The 24625-nt window shown below is 43.7% G+C and overlaps 1 protein-coding gene across 3 annotated transcripts in view; it reads left to right on the top strand.

The window, feature by feature from the left end:
* The window catches only part of BTD (biotinidase), a 31499-nt gene extending 8636 nt beyond the window's left edge, over nucleotides 1-22863 (top strand). For 2 of the 3 annotated variants that reach the window (XM_025448694.3, XM_025448693.3), the window contains 3 exons: nucleotides 15266-15530; nucleotides 20115-20264; nucleotides 21414-22863. In XM_025448694.3, the coding sequence (XP_025304479.1) occupies nucleotides 15266-15530; nucleotides 20115-20264; nucleotides 21414-22586 (1588 nt within the window). In that variant the 3' untranslated portion in view covers nucleotides 22587-22863. Of the gene's footprint in view, nucleotides 1-208; nucleotides 316-15265; nucleotides 15531-20114; nucleotides 20265-21413 lie in introns of all 3 variants that reach the window. The other variant, XM_025448695.3, reaches the window with a different exon arrangement.
* Nucleotides 22864-24625: the final 1762 nt, after the last annotated feature.

The following is a 24625-nucleotide window of genomic DNA, read 5'->3' as shown; positions in this document are numbered from 1 at the left end:
GTTTGCTTATAGATTCTCTTGGGTTTCTTTGTAGATAATCATATCATCAATGAAAGTTTGTTTTTTTTTCCTTATTTCTGTATATTTTATATTTCTTTTTCTTATCTTAATGTATTACCTAAGTCCTCTGCCACTGGAAGTTGACTGGTTATCCACTAGGGTGGCAGGTATATCGCTACTGAACTAGTTATCTCTCATCATTCAACAGGCATCCCTGGGCATCTTCAGATGACAGCAACAGATTGTAAAAGTGGACAAACTCCACTGTGGAGGCCTTTGTGTATCATGGTTGCCAACACGTGGTTCAGACTCTGAGTAAGATGGCATTAAAGTTACATGATAAGGGAACATAAATATGGAGAGAGGGATAATTGCTAGCCATTTTTGTAGTCAATTTCCCAAAATATCCATTGTTCATTAATGCTACAGTTCATCCTTGTTCCAGTGATCCATAATGTCATCTCTGTCATACATCAAGTTCCCATATATATGTGGTCTGTCTCTGGTATCTGCTCTTTTATATCCCAACACCAATCCTATAATACCTTAATTTCTGTATTTTAAAAATAAGTCTTATGTTGGCAGAAAAGTCCTTCCTTCTACTTTGCTCTTTTGAAACCATCTTGTTTATTGTATTTCGTGCCCTATTGCTGCTATAACAGATTACCACAAATTTAGTGGTCTAAAACAACAGACATTTATTATCTTACAGTTCTGTTGTTCAGAAGTCTGAAATGGGTCTCCCTGGGATAACATCAAAGTATCAGCAGAACTGCTTTCCTTTTTTTTTTTTTAAGATTTTATTTATTTATTTATTTATTTATTTATTTATTTATTTATTTGAGAAAGATAAAGCATGAGCAGGGACAGAGGCAGAAGGAGAGGGAGAAGCCGACTCCCTGCTGAGCAGGAAGCCCACCCGCCCCAGGGGGCTGGATCCCATGACCCTGAGATCACTACCCACACCGAAGGCAGATGCTGCCACCCAGGTGCCCCGCCACTGCACTCCTTTCTGAACACCTTAGGAGAGAACCTGTGTCTTATTCCCTGAAGCTTCTGGAGGCTTTCCACTCACATTCTTGGCTCCATCTTCAAAGTGAGCAATATCAAGCCAAAACCTCATGCTACCATCTCTCCGGTTCTCCTTCTACTTCTTTCACTCATAAAGATACTGGTGATTGTATTGAGTTTAACTGCATAATCCAGGATAATCTCTGTTAGTCAGCTCTTTAGCAACCTTTGGCTAATTCACAGATTCTGATGATTAGTTAGTTTGTGGACATCTTAAGGGGCCATTATTCTGCCTACCAGATCTATTCTTGGCCTTTTTCTTTTTCATACATAATTCTGGAATCAGTTTGTCAAGTTCCATGAAATACTCCTTGGGATTTCAATTGGAATGATATTGAATTTATAGGTTAATTTGCATAGAATAATGTCTTTATTTTTGCCTTATTCCTTGCCATAAGCATATCTCTCCACTTATTTTATTCCTTAATGTCTTTCAATAAAAATATTTCATTATACTTATTATATTTATTCCTAAGTACCTTTCTTTTTATTTATTTATTTGCATTTCCTAGTTTTAGGGGACCTCTATTTTAGAATGCAATTAATTTTCATATGTTGGTCTGAAATCTAAGTATTTTACTCTACTTTATTAATTATAGTTTGCTTATAGATTCTCTTGGGTTTCTTTGTAGATAATCATATCATCAATGAAAGTTTGTTTTTTTCCTTATTTTTGTATATTTTATATTTCTTTTTCTTATCTTAATGTATTACCTAAGCCCTCTAGTACAATATAGATAAGAAGCACTGATAAGTGGCATTTTTGTTTCATTTCATCTGTTAATATAGTTAACTAAGTTGGTATACTTTTTCAATAAAATGATTCATCATTCTTGTATTAAACCCAATTTGGTCATGATGATAATTTTCTTATGCATTGCTTAATTCATTTTTTCTATTATTTTTATTTAGGCTTTTTCCATTCGTGTTTAAGAGTGAGGGTCAACCATTGTTTTCCTTCTTGAACTACCCTTATAGCATAGGTTTCAGGTTATACTACCTTTTAAAAAAGTTTTGGGGAGTTCCTGGGAGGTGCAGTTGGTTGTGTCCTACTCTTCGTTTCAGTTCATGTCGTGATCTCAGGGTCATGAGATAGTGCCCCCCATTGGACTCTGCTAGGCCTGGAGTCTGCTTGGGATTCTCTCCCTCTCCCTCTGCCCCCTCCCCCTCTTTCAAATAAGTAAATAAATCTTTTTTAATAAGTTTCCCTGGGTAGCTCAGCAGTTTGGCACCTGCCTTCGGCCCAGGGCGTGATCCTGGAGTCCCGGGATCAAGTCCCACTTTGGGCTCTCTGCATGGAGCCTGCTTCTCCCTCTACCTGTGTCTCTGCTTCTTTTTCTCTCTGTGTCTCTCATGAATAAATAAATAAAATGTTAAAAAAAATAAGTTTTGGAACAGTTTGTATGAAACATGTATATATAAATATATTCATGTAAAAAAAGATACAGTATGTGTCTTTTTCTTTAAAGTCCAAGAGAATTCTGAAAAGTAGACCAGGATTGCTGCTTCTGGGGCAAGTCTTTGATAATTTCATTTTTCTTGGGTAATTGATCTGCTTTGTCTTTTTCTCTTTCGGACGTAGTTTTGGTAAATTTTATTTTCCTAGGAGGTTTTGTGTTTCATCCACATATCCATTCAACATACATTTGTTCCTGACCATCAGATAATCAGCTCTAAATCTTTGTCCTGTTCCCTTTTAGTGTTTTCTTTATGCTCGTGTGTGTGTGTTGCTTTTGTCTTTGGTCTGTCTTGATGGAGATTTAATTTCACTAGTCTTTTCAGAGAATCAGTTTTGGACCCAAGGCTCTGGAGAAATGATGAGTTCCAGACCTGAGCCAAGAAACTTGTAAGAGAAGCTTGGGGACATAGCTTAATGTCAGATTACAAAGAAACTATTAGAAACTACTGGGGTTAAGGAGGGCATGTGATGTGATGAACACTGGGTGTTATACTATTTGTTGGCAAATTGAATTTAAATAAAAAAAATTAAATAATAAGAATAAAAGAAACACTACTAGGGTAATATCAAGAGGAATCAATAGTCAACTTGAAGAGGCTGCCATTGGTCAAGGATGGGATAATTTGAGTTTTAATAATGGTAATAATTGCAATGGAGGGAATTTCATCAAATATGTTCAAAGACATGAGTTCATAAATGATATTTTTTAAGAAGTGGTCATCTTCAGACAATAATAGAAAATCAATTCATTATCTTAAAAACTGATTTTAAAAAGTGGGAGAATCTAGCATTTATCCTGCCTTTCCCATATGTACTATACCACTAGATAATGAAATAGCAGATAAAAGAGAATGTCTTTTTATAAGTAGTATTCCAATTAATAAATAAAGCATAATGATAGAATTAGGAAGCCAGCATTTTGCAACCCCCAGTGAATAAAGGCATAGTGTCAATGTTTTGTGCCAAGGTTATGAAAAGAGAGTTAGACATGTGCCTTATGATGAAAATACACACTGTCACCCATAGTCTTGCCAAAGGGATGGACCCTTGAGTCTGATCCAGGCCCTGAAATCCAGCTGCCAATTTGCAAGAAATGCCAAGAAAAGCAGAAAAGTTTGAACTTTACCATGCATTTGCAATAACAAAATCCATTGTTTTGGAAAATCTACAGGTCTAATGACCAGGCTTCTTCAAAAGGTTAATTTTATGGAAATAAAAGGGATTGAAAAGAAACTTACAGGTTAAAATAGACTTAAAGACTATTTCAATGTTTTTAAATTGGGAAGACTAACCTGTAATGCCGAAGGATGCACATTGCGTAATTTGTTTTTAAGGAAGTGGTAAGCATAAAAGTCATGGTAGTGGTTGGTTGTCATTTATGGGTAGAGTTGCCAGATTTAGAAAAACAAAATAAGACACCCAGGACTCCCAGTTACATTTGAATTTCAGATAAATGATGAATAATTTTTAGCGTATGTCCCAATATACTTGTTTATCCAAAGTCAGGCTTAACTTGGCTTCCTGTATTTTATCTGGCAAAATTTTGATTTTATTCAAGATGATAATGCAGCATTCTTGACAGCCTTCCTTGTAGCTGGAGTGCTCACGAGTCCCTTGGGGGCCAGAGCAATTTAAGTGAAGCCAATGGACAGGGCTTCAGGGAAAGCTGATTGCACTGGCGAATACCCTCCTAGTTCTTCGGGTGCTCAGCGTAGTGGAATGGGGTTTTGGAGTTGCAGCAGTCTTGTAGAGAGCCTGTGTCTTGGACTGTGAATTTCACAAGTTCCCAGGATGGCGAGAGGAAGCTGGAGGCGGGCATCTGCGCCCTTCCTTCAGATGAGTTAGGCTCTGATACAACCTTCATTGGTTGGTCCTGGTGAAATAGTTGCTCTTGATGGCAGGCCTCCGGAAGAACATAATACTCTGTCTGCTTTCCCCTTCTCTCCACCAGAAACATGAGGCGATTTCTCCCCAGCGCTCACTCTGAGAGCCCCGTAGAACTCCTAGAGGTAAAGCTCACAAAAGGCTGAGCCCTCTTGAAGTTTTAACTCTCAGACTCATGGGCCCTGAGCCCCCCAAGTTTGTCAGTTATGGCTCAAGTTTTCCCAGGCTAGGACTGGTTCCCGTGGAGGTTGCGGCTCCAGGAAGTTGTGATTCTCTGCAAACACCCGTCTCTCTAATTGGGAAGGCAGAGGTTTGCCCTGTGACCTCAATTCTCTGCTGTCATTAGGAAGAGTTGTTGGTTTTCAGATCATTCAGGTTCTTACTGGTTAACAGTGGGACAGCTGCTTCCAGGCTCCTTGTAAGCCAGACTGTAAACCAGAAGTCTCAGCCGTTTATTTGTTCTTCCTCATATTTTTTCATTTATTGGAAAAACAAGGTAGCATTCAAGAAAACATTTTATTTTATTTTTTTTTAATTTTATTTATTTATTTATGATAGTCACACAGTGAGAGAGAGAGAGGGGCAGAGACACAGGCAGAGAGAGAAGCAGGCTCCACGCACCGGGAGCCCGATGTGGGATTCGATCCCGGGTCTCCAGGATCGCGCCCTGGGCCAAAGGCAGGCACCAAACCGCTGCGCCACCCAGGGATCCCAAGAAAACATTTTAAATCCCCAGAAGATGACATGCCATGTTTTCCTTAATTTACATTCTTTTCCAGTCTTTGTTCGCAGGTATAAATGTTTTATTTAGCTATTCTCATTGTAAATATAGAAAAATTTTTGCTGTTTACTTAGCACATTTTTTTTTTAAGATTTTATTTATTCATGAGAGACACAGAGAGAGGCAGAGGCATAGGCAGAGGGAGAAGCAGGCAGAGCCTGATGCGGACTCAATCCCAGGACTCCAGGACCACGACCTGAGCCAAAGGCAGACACCCAACCACTGAGCTACCCAGGTGCCCCAGCACATCTTAAATATAGTTCACCATCAGAGTCTTCATAATTGTCTTTTCAGTGTTTACTTAATGTTCCACTTGGTTTATATGCATTAAATTTCATAACTTTGTTCATACTGAATATTGTTTTTCAACTTTCCCTGTTGGGAGTCACTTCTTCGATTTTAGCTGGCGTCCGTTTATTGAACACAAGTACTTTACATCAGATATTTTCAGTTCCAACTTAAACAGATGAAGAAACTAAGGCTTATGTATCACAAATAACTTACTCAAGGTTATGAAATGAGTAAATCAGAGCCAGGATTTGAACTTGGGTATGTTGAAACTCAAAAGCCTACATTCTTTACTTCCATGGTAACCTTCTGGGGGGGAGTTGACTTCCTAAAATAAAAACCCAGAAGTAGACTGTAATTTATAATAGGAATCATCAAACTTTTTCCCCCCAGTAAGAAATTGCAATTCATTATCACTTTACTAGTTCACCTTAATTTTTATTTTTAAGATTTTATTTATTTATTCATGAGAGACACACAGAAAAGAGGCAGAGACATAGGCAGAGGGAGAAGCAGGCTCCCCTTGGGGAGCCTGATATGGGACTCCATCCCGGGATCCAGGATCATGCCCTGAGGAAGGCAGATGCTCAAGCACTGAGCCACTCAGGTGTCCCTTAATTTTTTTTTTTCAAATTTAATGCCTTGGAATAGTACCAGTTAATGTTTATTTTGTACATAAGTGCAAAATCTTTCAAAATGATTTATGATTGTTTTCATTTAAATGTGTTTTGTTCATTGCCTGTTTACAACTGTTATCTTGATGTTTACATTTTGCATGTAAATTTTAATTTGTCAATCTGTTTCTTCTATTTACTCTTCAAATTTTAGAAAGTGGTTTAATCAAATGTCTGACATCAAATTCTAATTTATTCTAGCTTTCCTGTCAATAGCTAACTCCTGATTTTCAGTTTATTTTTGTAGATGGCCTAAGATGTTTAAAGTTAATTCCAAATTGTTTATAGTTTAGTCCCAATATCACTTATTCAATCAAGTGCTTCCTCCTGTTGTTTTGAGTGCAGTGGCATAAAGAGAATGCAGGCTTTTGGACAAAATCAATTTGGGTTAAATCCTGGCTCCAGACATTGATCCCCTTCAAGGTTAGGCGTAATCTCTTTTGGAAGAAGAGCTAGACTGTTCTCTGCTTTAGCCCCTAGAGCAGAGGGAACATAGCACCAGCCTATCACAGAAGAATATGAAACCTGCGCATCCAACTCCATACTTCTACCAACCTCAGAAAGTCCCAGGCTTGGAGGACATGGATCCGCAGGCCTAGTAAAGCTGTGGGACAGAGCAGAGCCAGTCTGATGTCTGCCCTCCAGAGGGTCTGGAAGGCATCAGGCAAAGGGGCTTGTATTAGTAACCAGGATGCCGCTGTGGCTGAGCTGGGACCTTTGCCAGAGGCACATGGGTGATTACTGATCTAACCAAAGCAGAAGAAAACAAACACTCGGTGCCTCCAGGAAGAGAGAGAAAGGTGGACATACTAACCATTTCTCTACACCTTTACTGTACTGTGGGTGGATTAGTGAATGGGCTGGAAAGTCACTGTCATCCTTGATAGTGCGCTGCCCTGTAACTGAAAACCACTGCCCACCTGCCTATGCTGTGGGTCCCCTCCACGTTCCCACCATGCTTGTGTCTAGGGTATCCTCTCCAGGTACTCAGAACTGATAGTATTTGGGCCCATTTGCCTGCTTTTAGCTGTTTCTCTCTTGGTGATCTTGACTGTGCCTCCCCCAAATATATGCTTCCTGGCTTCTCTATAGGAGAAAGTGGACTTTGGCATGCTAAGTCTAGTGCTGTGTCTTACTTTTGCATTTTGTGTTATTTCTTTCACACACCCTACTATCATTCATTTTCAGTGTTTCCAGACTATTTTATTAAGGATTATTCTTTTGCCTTGGGGAGTACGGTTCCCTGGCTGTCGTACCCAATCCCATTATTCTTCACCATCTGCATCCAGGGTATCTCCACTATCATGTTGGTGCTGTGATCTAGTTTTTCACTTCTGAGCACTGGCAGATAAGAGCACAGGGGTGATGGACTTGTGGTGATGTTTCATCTGCTCCACCCTTAGAGACGTGTGTCCAGACACTTAGTAATCGCAAAGAGCCTTTACATTGCCCACAAATCTGAGCACATCTTCCTGGAAAAATTTGACCTGTGGTTTTGGGAGATGTTTTCCATGCACTGGTTATGTTTCTTCTAGATGTCCAGGCTTCAGGTCTTCATTATCTAGAAGGTGGTTCTTTCAATGACTCTGATTTCTAACAAGGAAATGGAGGAGAGATTTCCCAAGGGCTTTGAAAAACAATTCCTTGCTGACATTCATTGAGGCTCATTTCAGAGATACTATGATCATTCTTGGAGGATGCTCAAGTCAATGGAAAAAACTTCCCCCAAACATCGTTTCAGCATTTAAATACTTTGCTGCTCATTCCCATTAAATGTGGTAGAAACACTTTGAAATCTCCCCAAGTTCTATCAGCCCTATTAGGGAGGCACCTGGGAAATAAAAGTGATAGTTGAGACTCATGTCTCCTTGACATGAGGGGAAGATAGGAGTCAGAATATAGGTCCCTGGGTGGCGCAGCGGTTTAGCGCCTGCCTTTGGCCCAGGGCGCAATCGTGGAGACCCGGGATCGAATCCCACGTCGGGCTCCTGGTGCATGGAACCTGCTTCTCCCTCTGCCTGTGCCTCTGCCTCTCTCTCTCTCTGTGACTATAAAAAAAAAAAGAAGAAGAATATAGGATCTGTGTGCACTTAATTTCTAGCTCAGTGGTATTCTGAGTGTGACCCCCATGCCAGGAGCATTAGCATCATCTATGAACTTGTTAGAAAATGCATATTCTCAGGCCCTGTCCTACCCCTACTGAATCAAAACTTCTGGGAATGGGGTATGGGGATCTGTGTGAGCAAGCCCTCCAGGTGATTCTGAAGGCATGCTCACATTTGAGAACCCCTGCTGTGGTCTGACCACCCAGAATTGCCATTGGGAGTGCTACTTTGAATTTTTGCTATAGCTAAGTTGAAGCCTACTCAGTGGTAGTGGTCTTTGTTGGTCTGACTGATAAATTGCCCCAGTTTCCAGTCTTTTTTCAGTACTAACTAGTGCTGGGGTTTTCCCACACCATGAGAATAGAACTTTACTATTTGCTTTCACTGCTTTATGTGACAGGAAGATGAAATGATGGATGTTAAAATGATTTGAAAATGTTAGCATGGGGGATCCCTGGGTGGCGCAGCGGTTTGGCGCCTGCCTTTGGCCCAGGGCACTATCCTGGAGACCCAGGATTGAATCCCACGTCGGGCTCCCGGTGCATGGAGCCTGCTTCTGTCTCTGCCTCTCTCTCTCTGTGACTATCATAAATAAATAAAATTTTTTAAAAATTAATAAATAAATATATATATAAGTAAAAATATTAAAAAAGAAAGAAAGAAAGAAAATGTTAGCAGGGGTAGCCCCAGTGGCTCAGCAGTTTAGCGCCGCCTTCAGCCCAGGGCGTGATCTTGGAGTCCTGGGATCGAGTCCCACATTGGGCTCCCTGCATGGAGCCTGCTTCTCCCTCTGCTTGTGTCTCTGCCTCTCTCTCTCTCTCTCTCTCTCTCTCTCTCTCTGTGTCTCTAATAAATAAATAAAATATTTAAAAAAAATGTTAGCATGGGGCAGCCCTGGTGGCTCAGCGGTTTAGCGCCACCTTCAGCCCAGGGCATGATCCTGGAGACCCAGGATCGAGTCCCACGTCAGGCTCCCTGCAGGGAGCCTGCTTCTCCCTCTGCCTGTGTCTCTGCCTCTCTCTCTCTGTGTCTCTCATGAATAAATAAATAAAATCTTAAAAAAAAAACAAAAGACAATGTTAGCATGTAACATGTAAAATTCAGGGCAGTGTCAATGTAAAATTTTGTCCCCTTAGAGCCCTTAACTCAGCTAGATTTCCCCCATTCATTGTGCTGCCCGTCACAGTGTGGGTGTGTCACTTGGCACATCCAGTCACATCCTATGGAGTGTACCACTGTGAGATCAGAAATCGCAACAAATTTAGAACTTGCAAATATAGAAGATGCACTAGGTCCTGGAAGCATGGCAAATAAGAAACGGCTTTCCTGAGGCCCACATCTTGGAAAATCCTTTTTTTTTTTCTGTTTTCCACTGTAAAAGAGGTAGATGAAGTGTTATATATGAGAAGGAGAGGGAAAGGAGGAAAAACAGCGTCCACTTACTGCCTAAGATCACTTTACTATTGTGTTAGTGAAAAGCAAACCTACTGGGGCCAGTGATCCTCAGTTGGTCCACACGGTGGCAGTGGCGAACCTGTAGAACCGGTCTCCGCCGGGGCTCTTTCTGTCCACCCAAGAAAGTGAAAAAGAAAGCACCTTCACACGTTAAACACGTGGGCATTTCAGGGAGAAGTTTTATTGGACTGAATTTATGACGGTGATTTCCCATTTGAGGAAAAGAGAGATGACTTATAGTTAAGTTCAAGTGTCATGATCCTTCAATTGCTCGTTTGATGTCCTAAGATAAACTGGTCAACGAAACAGAAATAGGCCCTCCTCCAGTTACACTTCCGTATGTCACTCTCTTTTTTTAAGATAATAGGTGGAATAGGTAATAGAAATCACAACTTAGCTGTTTAGCTCAGAGGGCTGAGTAACATATTCACTGTTTTGAGTCCAGCTTTGAATCTTGACGTCGCCACCACTTGTCACTCGCAAGTGTTTACATTTGACATTTTCGACTGAGACGTCAAAAGTCTCGTCAGTGGATAGGTTTGCATGAAACTGTCCAAGGTAAAACCATTATGAGGCTTCCTATTCCAGGGGCCAGTCTCAGAAGAGCTCACAACTAGCATCAGCAGTGGGGAGAACCGAAAATATGAGGCTTTCTAGGAAATAAAAGGTCTCTTTCAGGATTTCTTTAACTTCAGATTAGGTAAATTAGGTGGAGGTTGGACATTATTTCTCCTTACTTTGTAAAAGGATCTAGACAAGGATACCATGACCTTAATAAGTCTAAAACTATTTGGAACTGGGCATCTGGGTGGCTCAGTCGGTTAAATGTTTGCCTTGGGCTCAGGTCATGATCCCAGGGTCCTGGGATCAAGTCCGGAGTTGGGCTCCCTGTTCAGTGGGGAGTCTGCTTCTCTTGCTCCGTCCACCTCTTGCCCCTGCTCATGTTCTGTCTCTCTCTCTCTCTCTCTCTCTCTCAAATAAACCAAATCTTTTACAAAATAAAATAGAACTATCTGGAACTTGAAAACGTTTTGGAAGCATTTTGTCAGATATATACAGAGACACAGACTGTGCTGATTCTTTTATGACTTAGCAGGTCCCCCTGCCTTTGTTCCACAGGATATGCTGTTTCCTTTCTGCCTCCTTTCCCAGCCATGGGACTGTTTTTCTCCCTGACAAGTAAAGAATGACAAGCTCTTTTATTAAAATGATCAATAGTTCTATATATAAATTTCTGAATGTATATACCTGCCTCTGAAATTATCTTATTAAGAGTCCCTTAATAATAATCCTTTCATTTAATTGCAAAAGATACTATTGTAATAGTATGGCGAGGAAGGAAATACAGCTAATTATCAAGATGAATCACTTCACAGGGTGGAAATAAATGTTCACGTGTGTAAAAATAGCTAGTGATTGACGTGTTACAAAATTTCCACAAAATAGATTGCCATGCAATTTAGACTTGGATTTCTTCTCACAGACCACAAGAAACCTTCCTGACCAGGATTAGTGTCAGAGGAATATTTTTCATGAGGAAATGAGAAGCAGGGACTTCTCTGGGGCAGTTCAAAGACCAGGATGCTTTCTTAGAGATGTCACTCCGGCACATGTCTCCCCACTCCGCCTGTGATTTCCTGTCCTCTAGATCATTGCTCTTGGCATACTGTGGGCTTCAGCTTTCCCTCTGCGTGCAGGGGAGTCACTGGGAGATTCTGTGCGGAGGAGTGTCATGGTTGACTTAGGCTGGAACTAGATGTCCTGGGCTGTTCCAGCAGGAGGAGCAAGGAAGAGGCCCAGGCAACTGCAGGCGGTTTGAGAGGCCAGGGAGCGGGGCCTTTTATTTCTCCCTCTGACTTCATTTCTTTTTCTTTTTCTTCTATTTTTACTTTTTAATATTTTATTTATTCATGAGAAACAGAGAGAGAGAAAGACACAGGCGCGCGCACACACACACACACACACACACACACACACACACACACAGGCAGAGGGAGAAGCAGGCCCCATGCACGGAGCCCGGAGCCCGACGTGGGTCTCCATCCCAGGTCTCCAGGATCATGTCCTGGGCTGAAGGCGGCGCTAAACCGCTGAGCCACCCCCCCCACCCCCCCCCCCCCACCCCTCGGGCTGCCCTCTGACTTCATTTCTTGCTGCCGCCTCCCTCTGCCCTGGGCCCCGGCCCACTGCTCTCCTTGCTGTTTCCTGAAGCCACTCAGCAAGTTCCCACTTGAGCCTTTTGACCTAGCCGTTCTCTCTGCCTGGAACACTCCCCCCAGGCATCCATGGAGCCTTCTCTCTCGCCTTTGGCAGACCTCACCTCACTGAGGCCTTTCGTGACCTGACTGTTTGAAATTGTCCCCAGGCCAGGCCGTCCCTGCCCCCTTCCCTGCCTTTACCTCTCCTTTGCGCTCATCGCCATCCAACATCCTAGGTATTGATTTGATCGTGGTCAGTCTCCCCATACATCTTGGGGTGGGGGTTAGCTGAGGAAGGGCCGGGCTTGTTCATGGCTGTACCCCTGACACCTGTACCTGCATCTGGCTCACAGTCGGGGATCCCATGGATGTCTGAAGTGAGCTCTGCTGTTTCCTGGCAGTGGGATTCAGGGCACCTCACGAGCCCGTGCCCCCACCTCAGGGGGTTATGGTGAGCAGAGTGGACGAAGCAGGATATGGAGGCACATTGTCACCCAGATGGGGGCCTTCGTGCCAGGCCTTCCTGCAGTTTTAGCTCACCTGTCAAATGCCCTCCAGTGGAAGAGGGTGTGTAGCTACCTTCTCAGACTAAGCATACACCTCTACTCACCATTTTGTTTATGGTCCAGGTCCTGGCCAGCTCTAAATCTAGACCTGTTGCTGGGTTTCCAAGAACCCCAGGACTTCCAGAACCTTCTTCCCAGGAAGCCCTCACACCCCACCCAGCCCACCTGTGCTTTCTGTCGTGCGCCAGCAATTCATAACCATGGGAAACCAGGTCTGGGTGATGTCCTGCCGCATAAAAACAGTCTGTCTCTCCTACCTGGTATGCCTGTCAAAGTCCCTGCTTTGGGCCTTGTTTGGTTTTCCCTGAGACCTTTTATAGTGCCAGATAAAAAGGGAAAGCCAGCATTTGCAAATTTGGTTCAACTGGCTGCTATTTCCCCACTCTTCAGGAAGGGCGAACTGTCGTAGCTATTTTTATTATAATTACTCATTCTCTCCTACCTCATTAAGCTGGCTTCTTTCAAGCATGAATACCTGGTGGAAATCTGCCTACCCTCTTATTATCGACCCACCTTTGTTCGCACACAAATGATTGCCATTTACAGCTCTCCTACCAGGCATCTTTTGTAAATAGTCTAAATTTTATTTTCTCAAAACAGAAAGAAATGTGATATCTTGCTAGTTCCACAGTTTCCTGGTTTTACTATTTGGCAGGTCCTGAGACTTAAACAAATGTTCTCTGTCTCCAAGTAAATTGGTGACACATAGCTCTTAGTTGAGAGAAGGGGATGCTGTGACCACCACTCTGGGCCCCAGAAACTCCTGACGTGGCTCCACTGGGGAATGGTTCGCACAACTCTCCCCACCGCACCCCTCCCCCCAGCCTCAGTTTCCCCGCCTCTTAGCAAGACCATTGTCTAATACTTGAGATATTCTGGGGATGTGTGTTCGGAGATGAAATTCACACATACCCCCACCCCCGCCCTGGGTGGCTCAGTCAGTTAAGCATCTGCCTTCTAGCAGGGGTCATGATCCCAGGGTCCTGGGAGTGAGTCCCACATTGGGCTCCCTGCTCAGCGGAAAGCCTGCTTCTCCCTCTCCCCGCTCCCCATGCTTATGCTCTTTTTCTCTGTCAAATAAATCTTAAAAAAAAAAAGAATATGAAAGTCCTCCCTCCCCCCACCACTCCCCATTATCATCATTATGGAATCAGAGAGAGAAAATGGAAAATAGATTTTGAGACTGTTAAAATTATTCCTTGCTGGTCTTCAGAGGCACAATTCAGATAAGAGAGCTTATCAATTATACTTTTGTTTCTACTCGAAAACTCATGACTGCTTACTCAAAGGCTCCTTGTTCTAATCTTCAAACATTGTTCAGTGTCCCAGATGAATGGCAACAAGTCCTGGGGGGTGGTATTTGGATGGGCCGAGAAGTAACAGTGTGAGATGGGCAGGCGGGATGAGCCCTGCTCAGCCTGAGAAGTGTTTGCTTTTGCAAGGATCCTGACTGAGCATCCCTAGGCCTTGTTCCGTTGTTGAAAATACTTGTGGCTTTTGTTTTTGGAACTTTTAAGAGAAAAATAAAAGGAACTTTGGGGCCTGGAGAGTTTCGTTTCAAAACGCAAACACGGGAGTTATGAGTCAGACGTGGACAGGATGTCGTTATCTTTTTAAAAAGCAGCTAAAATAGGATTCTTGATTTATCTGTTATCTTGATGTTTAATCCGGATTCCTGAGCACCGGGTCAGCCCCAGCACCTCCCCAGAGAGCGAGTGCCCGGCCTTGGCACACCCCCTGGTAAATCTGTGTGTCAGGGGAGGGCCTTCAGCTGGGAGGCCAGGCTGGTTCTCAAGGCAGAATTGGACTATTCGCTTTAACGTGCTTAGTAACACATAACGGTTAGAAATAAAAACTCCTACTGGGAGAAAGGGCACGCAGGAGTGTCACTGTCAGTGACATTATTTACTTCTAATCTCTTAGGACCTGCAGAGCTGAGTTTACTTTCTAGAAAAGTCTAGTATATTTTCTAGAAAATTCTAGTTTATCTCCTAGAAAATTGCATTCTTATCACTGCAAGAGGATTTTATTTCCAAACGATTATACTTTGGGGCAGGAGTTTTGGAATCATAGAGAGGTTGAGGGGATTCTGTGCGTTGATAATTGTCAAATTAAGGGAGGAGAAAAAAAAGTGTTTTGAGTGGGAGACTTCTCTTTACTTGTCCATAACAGAGGGCAGATACTGGCATTTAAATAGAAGTCAGCAGCTTCTCTGCACCAAATAAAGAATGTTACGCTAAGAAGGATTTACCCTTTAAGTTCATTACTGACCAGAGAAAGGCCAGGAGAATTTTAATCCATGGGATTTTCATGGCTAGGAAAGCTGGGCTGTATTATCGGGATCACAACAATCAGCCGGTGGTGGTGGTTGACGTGTTTGTGTGTATGAATGGCAGGTAGTGGGATGTGGGAATATGTCATTTAAGTATGTAAAATAATTCTAGTAATCATTCTTACCTAAAACTTAAGTGTGTGGCCAGAAAGGCGAGTAGTGACGCACCGGCGTCCTGCTGAACCCTGGGTAAGAAAATCGTGGCAAACACTAGGTCTGTTTTGGAAACGTTCTAAAACCAGACTAACACAGCGAGCCATTTTAAATGTAACTTGCTACGTGTTTGGAGAGAAACACATACCCCTTTATTAGGAACATGAAACAAATCTTTGAGCTGCAGTATCAGGGCGGGTAGGTTTAATTGCTGGGATTAATAAATCACAGCTGCAAAAGTCACATTCTTGGCAGGATTCTTTATTCAGCTGTTTTCCCCCTGCCTCCTTACGTTCCAGATTTATGGTCTGCATTATGTCTGGAGCCAGCAGTCAGCTTGCTCTTTTCCTCTGCGGCTGTTACGTGGCTGCCCTGGGAGTCCACGCCGAGGAGCCGTGCGTGGCCGAAACCCAGGAAGCTGAACACTACGTGGCTGCCGTGTACGAGCACCAGTTGATTCTGACTCCCAACCCTCTGGCTCTCGTGAGCCGCAAGCAGGCCTTGGAGCTAATGAACCAGAACCTCGACATCTATGAACAGCAAGTGATGATCGCAGCCCAAAAGGCAAGAAATGCTCCCCCAGCTTGTCTAGCAGAACACGGCAGATTGCCCTTTGGCTCTCGGTCGGTGCTGCCCGCAGCCCCTCTGGAAAATTAGTCCAGCTGGTAAAATGGAGCAGAAGTAGTCCATTGGCCAGGGGCTCGCTACTCGGTGGTCCATGAACGGGCCGGCATCCGCAGCCCTCTGGAGCCTGTGAGAAATGCATAATTTGGGTACCACCCTGGATGTGAATCAATTGACATTGTACCAAGATCCCCAGGTGCTGTTTTTCACCTCATGTCTGTGAAGGCCAGAGCTAACCCCTGGTTCTCGGTGAGGCTGTGCAGAGGGATTGCTTGCCCAGTGGGTGCCCGGGTCTCATACCCGCAGAGTCAGCTGGGGTGTAGGCAGGGCACTGGGATTTTTGAAGGCTCCAGTGGATTCCAATGCACAGAAAAATCTGGAAACTACCAGGCTTGAGGGTCTCTCATGCTTTCTGAGGCATTCAAAATAGTAAGCATCCACAGGACTGCTGTTGGCTACCTTTAGATTATTTGGGGCTCGTTTCTGGTCTCTGTTCTAGACCATGAACAGCCTGGGAACTCAGTGCAGACATAACGGAGATGGACAAAGGGAGGACGTTGCCAGCCTTTGTGAAGGCTTCCTGCTTGGCCCTTATGTGCCATTCCTGCCAGGAAGGGTGGGGCACAGGGGGAAATGTTGGTGCCATATGTGACTGCAAGAAAGTGCCCTTGTTGGGAAATCCATCACCAAAGGGAAGTTTGGACTCTCACCTGGTGGTGGTGGGGGTAAGCCCTGCCCTACCTTAACACGGGGTAAGCCCATGTGAGCAAACCTCCCCGGTCTGTGAGTTTAGAGGCCAGAACGGGCTATACGCCGGCAGGTCCTGCCTAAGCGGTCCTGGTCTCTGTTCAGGGCAGTCAGGATTGCCTGGGCAGCCACTCTCTTTGCTACATTTAAAAATTCTAACCCATTATATTTTGTGTGTGTATATATAAAATTATAGGTTACTTTAAAAAATACACACATATATATATATATGACTAATATTGGAAGGGAACCTAAAGACCTGGTCCAGCTTCTTCTGATGGGTGACACTCCTTTCTTGTTCCAAGCCCCACATCCAGTTTTTCCCTGAACACCTTCTGTGGCCCAGAACTCACTGTTTCATGAGAGAGTGGGAACTTCTGGTAAGGTCTGCCTTTCAATGAACAGTCAGCCTCCCTGCAACTGCCACCCATTGTTCTGTCCTCGGAGCTGAACAGACTGAGTGCCTTACCACAGCGTGCCGTTTCCCGCAGATTTGAGGACAGCCATCATGTCCTCCCCCCACCCCCAGGCCATATATCCCTGCTACCACAGACTTTCCAGATTATCTGTGTGCCCAGAGCTGTAGGAAGTTCTCCGTGAGGGCAGGGTGCAGGAGATCTGGCACCATTCTTGTTTGAGACGTTATTCCCAGAAAGCAGTTGGTAGCCACATCTCACTGTGGATTCATAGGGCATTTGCTGTCAACTAACACTCCTGAGCCTTTTTCACACACAGACACACATGCTGCTAATTGCCATCCTGTACATTCAAAGTTCATTTCTTTAACCTGAGCGCACAACTTCACATTTATGCTGTAGAATTTCATCATCCCTGCCTGTTGGGCTATTTGGGGATCTTTACCGACATCCTGCATATCAGTTACCTTCACGTCATTCACACATTTGATACACACCTCATTTATGTCTACGCTGAAGTCAGTGTAAAAAAATCCCAGGCTGGGCCTTCAGCCTCCTGATGACACAGAGCCACTCCAGAGCATTCTGTGCAGGGGTGCCTTGCAGCCACCCCCTGCTTCTCTGTCCTGTCCATAAAACCATTCTAAGATGTTTGCAAATGCCATGCTGCACCAGAGACTGCGACTATAGCAGTGCCCTGCCTTTCAGTAACCAGCCCCCGAAGGAAACCTGTAACATGTTCTCATCGAACCATGCTGGCTGCAAGCATCTTTCCTTCTCTGTGTGGTCCAAAAGCAAGGATGAAGCTGTGGGGCTGATCATTTTTAGTGCTTGCCGATACCTCGGCGCCCTTGTGTGATTATATGGGTTAAAGCAACTTCTAAGACAAACTGATGCCGAGCACATGTCAAACTTTTATATCAAACTTGCTGGAAGGCAGGGGTTCCTGAATAAGCCAACTGAAATATTTCTCTCTTGGTAGAGATATTTCTAGGGAAGGAAAGGAGTCCAACTTAAAGATACTAGGCTGGTCCATCAGCTGGGTTGGTAGCCTTAGTCCCCAAGGAATTCTTGATCTCTTTGAGGTCTCTCAGAAAATTGCTCATTTATCAGGAATGCTAATTGCTTTCTAGATGGAGTGGTAATCACATTAGACCCAAAGTTCTGCCTGGCTCAGGCTTGGTTCCTCTTTATTCCTGGAAAATATGTATTCAGGAAATGCAATTTAACCTTAATATTAATCTAATATGTATACATGATTTAAGTGCTATTGTCCAAGAGAAACATTCAGCGTTCTCAAAGTTTTGTTTTTAATTAAGGAAAACATTTGTCCAGGTATTATTTTCAAGAAGTTAAAAACATGACTGTAATACTAATATAGGATGAACATGTGCCATTGCTGTTATTTAACTCACTGATTAATAAAGAAATAGTAAGATGGTAAAGCTGGTTCAAAAGAGCATCTGAGGAACAGAAGCATGGATCAGTCAGTCACATGAATGTTGAATGAATTTGCAAATCAATACAAAACTGGCTAACATACTATGGGGCAATACGATTATAATCTTTGAGGTGATTTATTAAATAACAAAGCCAAATGGTGATACATTCACTAGACAAATAATCCTTTAGTGAGCCTGTCAAGCAGTATCCTAGGTATGTCTGAAAGGCAGACATTCTTCATCTTTTTTGCCCAGTTTGCAGTAACTTTGCTTTACGAGGTGCTATAAGATGACCAGTCTCACTCTCTACTGGAAGGAGTAGACATTGGCATCATCCTTCTGGAAGGCTGGCAGTGTAAAGAACTGAAAATGCTTCATATCCTTAAGCCAGTATTTTCATTTACACAACTTTATTCTAAAGAAACAATCAGAAATTGCAAAGACTCGTGAGCAACATTTCATTCAGTAAGTGTTTTGAGCACCCTGAATGCAGATGGTCACCACGGCCTCCTAAATAGAATGCGGCCAATGCAAATAACATTTTTGAAGGTATCTGTATAGTCTTGAGGCTCTAGGTAGTAAGAAAAGTCAAGATGAAAAACAGGTCTTGTATTAAAATAATAATAAATTATAATTAATATTGTTATCTCGTTTATACAGAGAAAAAAAAACTAATATTAACTAATATTTTGTTTTCTGAGTTTTCTAGTTAAACTTTTGAAGCTTTTTTAACCAGAAAAAATATTATAAAGTTTGCAGTGCATTCCAGAAATAAGTGACTCAAATTGCCGCTTATTTTAGATTATTCATACCTTCTCTGCCTTCCTCCTCCACCTTTTACTTTGACATTTTAAGCTATGTAAGTGGAAAGTAGCAGGAGAATGAGGCCCTGATGCTGAGTGCTGAGGGCACCCCATTTGTTTGGATTTCATTACATAACTGCAGATGTCACCGGAGCCCCGGGCCAGCACAGAGAGCCTAGGGTGTCTACAGGTTTAGGGCAAACCTCACAGGGTGGTTAGAATTCTGAAGGGAGCCTCCTAATTCCCAGCCAGGGAACTGCAAGTTAGAACAAGTCCTTATTTCTATGCTAAAATCAACACACTTGACTTTTTACCCACCAGCCCAGTGGGTAACTGGCAACTTGGCTGCATGTTAGAACCACCGGTGTGGGGCGCCTGGGTGACTTAGTTGGTTAAGTGTCTGACCTTTGAGGTCGGTTCAGGTCATGATCTCAGGGTCATAAGATCGAGCTCTATGTCTGTCGGGCTCACACCCTTAGCATGGAGTCTGCTTGGAATTCTTTCTCTCTCTCAGTCTCTACCCCTCCCCTCCCCCTGCTCTGTCTCTCAAAAGAAACAAAATCTTAAAAAAAAAAAAAAAAAAAAAAAAAAGAATCACCTGGGAACCTTACAACAAGCACTGTGGTCAGACCCAGTCAAATGAAGCAGACTTTTTAGGAGTGGGGCCCAGCATCGTCCCTAAATAGTGTTTTTTTCAGAAACTCCCCATGTGGTTTAGATGCATGATAAGTGGAAACTACCAGACTGGAGCCACCCCATCTGTTAACAAGCCCAGGATTCAAGGCCTTCGTTCTGTGTCCCATACTCCACTGCACATCAGGAACTCCAAATCTCTCCTGACTGCTTTCTGCTTCAACCTCACTCAATCCGTCCTTCCCTGACATGACCTCAGGTATGGTTAAGGGTTGTTTCTAAAGCAACAACTAGGCCAAGTGAGATGCCTTCCCCAAGACTAAGATCCCTGTTGAGAGCCCGGCCGCCATCTTTATACCTCTGGTTCCTGGCACAGAACAACTGCTTGATGGCTGTCAGATGTGTGAACGAAAGAGTGAACAAATGAAGGGGTGCTTCCTATTACCTGATCACATCCTATACTTTGATGTGTTTGACTTACAGGGTGTACAGATTATCGTGTTTCCAGAAGATGGCATTCATGGATTCAACTTTACAAGAACATCTGTTTACCCATTTTTGGACTTCATGCCTTCTCCCCGATTGGTCAGGTGGAACCCATGCCTGGAGCCCCACCGATTCAGTGACACAGAGGTATGTGAGGGTCCCAGCCTTGCTCCTCAGGGCTGAGGGCATGCAGACATGAACTGAGCCACTAGCCAAAAGCCAAGACATGTTAAAGGAGCCCGAAAGGAGACCCTAGGATCCTAAAAAAGGAAACCCACACTCCCCAGCCTCCCTGTGCTACATAGTCACTCAGTTAAAGAATATCTGGTATTATGGGACATTTACTCATCTCTGGATTGTTCTATTTATTAATTACTAATTACACAAGAAATACATGAATATATGCTTAGAAAATAAATGAATCAGAAGTAAAAAAAAAAGTCAAAAAAATAAAAATAAAAATAAAGAAGTAAAAAAAAAAGTCATCTTCACATATAGCCCACCCATCACCCTGCTTCTCTTCCTAGAGAAACTGCCATCAAGTTTAATGTGCATCCAACTATATTCTTTTCTATACATTTCATAGTTATTGACATCCTTTTTTTTTTTTTAAGATTTTTTATTTATTCATTCATGAGAGACAGAGAGAGAGAGAGAAAGAGACAGAGACACAGGCAGAGGGAGAAGCAGGCTCCATGCAGGGAGCCCGACCTGGGACTCGATCCCGGGTCTCCAGGATCACACCGTGGGCTGAAGGAGGCGCTTAACCGTTGAGCCACCCGAGCTGCCCTTAAAAGATCTTTGTTTCATTTGGTCAGTGCAAGGTTAGAAGAGTCTTTTGAATTTTTGCCAATCTTATGAAGGTGCAAAATGATATATCATTATCTTAATTTGCATTTCATCATTACTAATCTTGCTGTCTTCTCAGATGTCCCTATTTGTTCTCCCATGAGTCACCTCTTCATATCCTGTGCACCTTTTCAGTAGAGTTTTTTTACTGACTTATTATAGAAGTTTACATATTATAGATATAATACTTTTCTAGCTTAAAATCATAAGACAGGGATGCCTGGGTGGCTCAGCAATTACGCATCTGTCTTTGGCCCAAAGCGTGATCCTGGAGTCTCCAGATGGAGTCCCACGTCGGGCTCTCTCCGGGAGCCTGCTTCTCCCTCTGCCTGTGTCTCTGCCTCTCTGTCTCTCATGAATAAATAAATAAAATATTTTAAAAAATAAAATCATAAGACAAAAGGCAGGATTTTAAAAATTCATTTATTTATACCTTGTTTTCTTTAGGTCCTCCAGCGCCTGAGCTGTATGGCTGTCAAAGGAGATATGTTCCTGGTGGCCAATCTTGGGACAAAACAGCCTTGTCAGAGCAATGATCCAGGGTGCCCAAATGATGGAAGATACCAGTTTAACACCAATGTCGTGTTCAGCAATAATGGAACCCTTGTTGATCGCTACCGCAAACACAACCTCTACTTTGAGGGAGCTTTTGATGCCCCTCTCAAAGTGGATCACGTCATCTTTGATACCCCCTTCGCCGGCAAATTTGGCATCTTCACCTGCTTTGATATATTGTTTTTTGACCCTGCCATTAGGCTCCTCAGAGACTCTGAGGTGAAGCACGTTGTGTATCCAACTGCCTGGATGAACCAGCTTCCACTCTTGGCAGCCATTCAGATTCAGAGGGCTTTTGCCATTGCGTTTGGCATCAACTTTCTAGCTGCTAACATCCACCACCCATCTCTAGGGATGACAGGAAGTGGTATACACAGCCCCCTGAAGTCGTTTTGGCACCATGACATGGAAACCTCCAGAGGTCATCTTATAATTGCTCAAGTAGCTAAAAATCCACTGGGTCTCACTGGTACAGAGAATGCCACAGGTAAAACGGACCCATCCCATAGTAAGTTTTTAGAAATCTTGGCAGGTGATCCATACTGTGAAAAGGATGCTCAGGAAGTCCACTGTGATGGAGCTACCAAATGGAATGTGAACACTCCTCCGATATTTCACTCTGAGATGATGTATGACAATTTCACCCTGGTCCCTGTGTGGGGAAAGGAAGGCTACCTCCGTGTCTGTGCAAATGACCTTTGCTGTTACTTACTTTACCAGAGGCCCACTGTGTCCAAAGAGCTGTATGCCCTGGGGGTCTTTGATGGTCTTCACACCGTGCACGGCACTTACTACGTTCAAGCTTGCGCCCTGGTCAAGTGTGGGGGTCTTGGCTTTGACACCTGTGGACAGGAGATCACAGAGGCCACAGGGAGATTTGAGTTTCACCTGTGGGGGAACTTCAGTACTTCCTATATCTTTCCTCTGCTTCTTACCTCAGGGATGACCCTGGAAACCCCTGATCAGTTTGGCTGGGAGAATGACTACTCTTTCCTGAGGAAGAGTGGGCTGTCCTCTGGCCTGGTGACAGCAGCTCTGTATGGGCGGCTGTATGAGAGGGACTAGGGCAGTGTGGGGTGTGCGGCCCGGCACTTGCCCAGCCTGCAGCCCACAAGCACTGGGACTGTCTCTCTGCCCCAGAGCCCATCATGGGAGCTGTGGGACAAAGTAGGAGAGGTCGATTCCCCCATGGCCTCTTCCTCTTTGATGTGAACCATTGAGTCTTTTCTGATAGTCTCTGCTCACATTTACCATTTCCAAGCCACATCTTCCTCTAGCAAATCTCTCATTCCACAACTGATTTTAAGGGCAAAAACAAAAATAAATGTCAGTTTATATTTTATACATCCACAAAGCGGTGGGTTTTTATGCGTGTTTTCCTTGTTCTTGTTGGTCGTGACACCCAGGATGTGCAAGTATCTTAATTCTCAAACACTGTCTGAGGTAAGAAACAAACTCTCAAAGCAATAGCTGTATTAGAAATGGCTGCGTGGGCCCTTTTCCATTCTGGATGAACAGAATTCTATCCAGATGAAGTGGTAATGCCAGAGCTATCGGCAACAGCCGAAATGTGGATCTTGAAGCAGCTTTTAAAAATAGAAGGGAAGTTTTCCTTCCATCTGCCTTTCTGTCAGTGAATGGAATGTGTCAGGCAGGACTCATAATAACTGGAAAGAAGGAGTGCAGTGCCCCAGAAGGGGAGGGAGGACGAGGGAGGGAGGAGGGAAGGAGGGGAGAGAGGAGGCGGCTGGAAATAAGTGCTGAAGAGAGGGGCAGCAGTGGGAAAGTATGAGTAAGAGGATTCTTTCTGCACCATGTGTCTCATCCAGGGATTCCAGGGACCTTAATAAATCATGCTAACTTTGGGCAAGAGCCTTCCAGTTGCCTAAACGAGCAAGATGGAATGTGGGTGTGATTCCATGAGCAGTCCCCAGAGGGCCTGCCCTTGGAGAGAGGCATCTCACCTCTTGAAAAGTTGTAAAAACTGCCATGGAGGTGAGCCCACTGTAGTCATTCATTCATTTAATCACGCAACGTGTATTTTTGGAGAGCCCATCAGACGCTTAACCGGCTGAACCACCCAGGCGCCCCTCTAGCCAACATTTCAAAGTCATTTGCCTAGTAACCATTTCAGATGATTTTCAAGTGGGAAAATGGATAATTTTTAAAGAAGATGAATAATTAACGCTTCTGTGATTTGCCTCTTCGATGTCGTGGTTAGTTTCCTCTTTTAATTAGGTGTTTAAAGCAGTTATACCTTATACAAAGTAAAAAAACAAAAAACAACAGGACTCCTTCCCTATTCCCTGGAAGTGTGGCCTTCCAGACTCCTTTTCTGGCTTTCAAGCAGACTAATAAAGAGCACAGACCCTGGACTCAAGACGGCCCAGCTCACCTCCTTGGCCTCACTGTTTACTCTTCACTGCATAGACCCTGGACAATTGATTTAAACCCTGTCACACCACAATCTTCTCATTCATAGAATGTATCTTGAGTGATCCATGTGGGAATGATCCAAATAAGCAAAACCCCTGCTGACTCACTGCTCACTTGCAAAGGTTTGGAATGAGTCACGTCTTCAGGGAATAAGCAGGAAGAACCCAGAATTCCTGAGGAAGCCCTGGGAAGTCCCCCTGGAGCAGGAACAGGACCTCTCCCACCAGATGAGAGCTTGCCCGCCCTCTCCAGTGCGGGACCTGCCAAGAGGAGTGAGCTTGTGGCTCCGGATGTGGTTGGCTGCCACCCACTTAGCTCTCTGCCCCAAACCCCAGGGAAATAGAAATCATTTTAAAAATGCATATTGTTGCTTCATGCCAAGTGGCTTTAAGTCAGCCTGAGAAAGAGAGAGACAGAGCAATCCTAAACACAGACTTGGTGGACCTTCTCCTCCCAGTAAACACTTAAGAAGCACTTGCTGGATGCACAGTCCTTTCTTCTGAACAGACCACCTAAAGCTTTCCCTGAATTACTTTCTATTGACAATTTAGAATTAACTGCTTATAAAGTAGAAATGAGGGGGGAAATAAATAATGATGGTAAAACAATTATTTTTATAATAAAAAGAAGTAGCTGCCAGATGGCAGCACAAAGTGGAGAACAGGGGA

Source organism: Canis lupus, chromosome 23 (genome assembly GCF_003254725.2).
Source record: "Canis lupus dingo isolate Sandy chromosome 23, ASM325472v2, whole genome shotgun sequence".
Taxonomy (NCBI): Eukaryota; Metazoa; Chordata; class Mammalia; order Carnivora; family Canidae; genus Canis; species Canis lupus.
The sequence above is the reverse complement of the archived record's forward strand: the minus strand, read 5'-3'. Positions and strand labels throughout refer to the sequence as shown.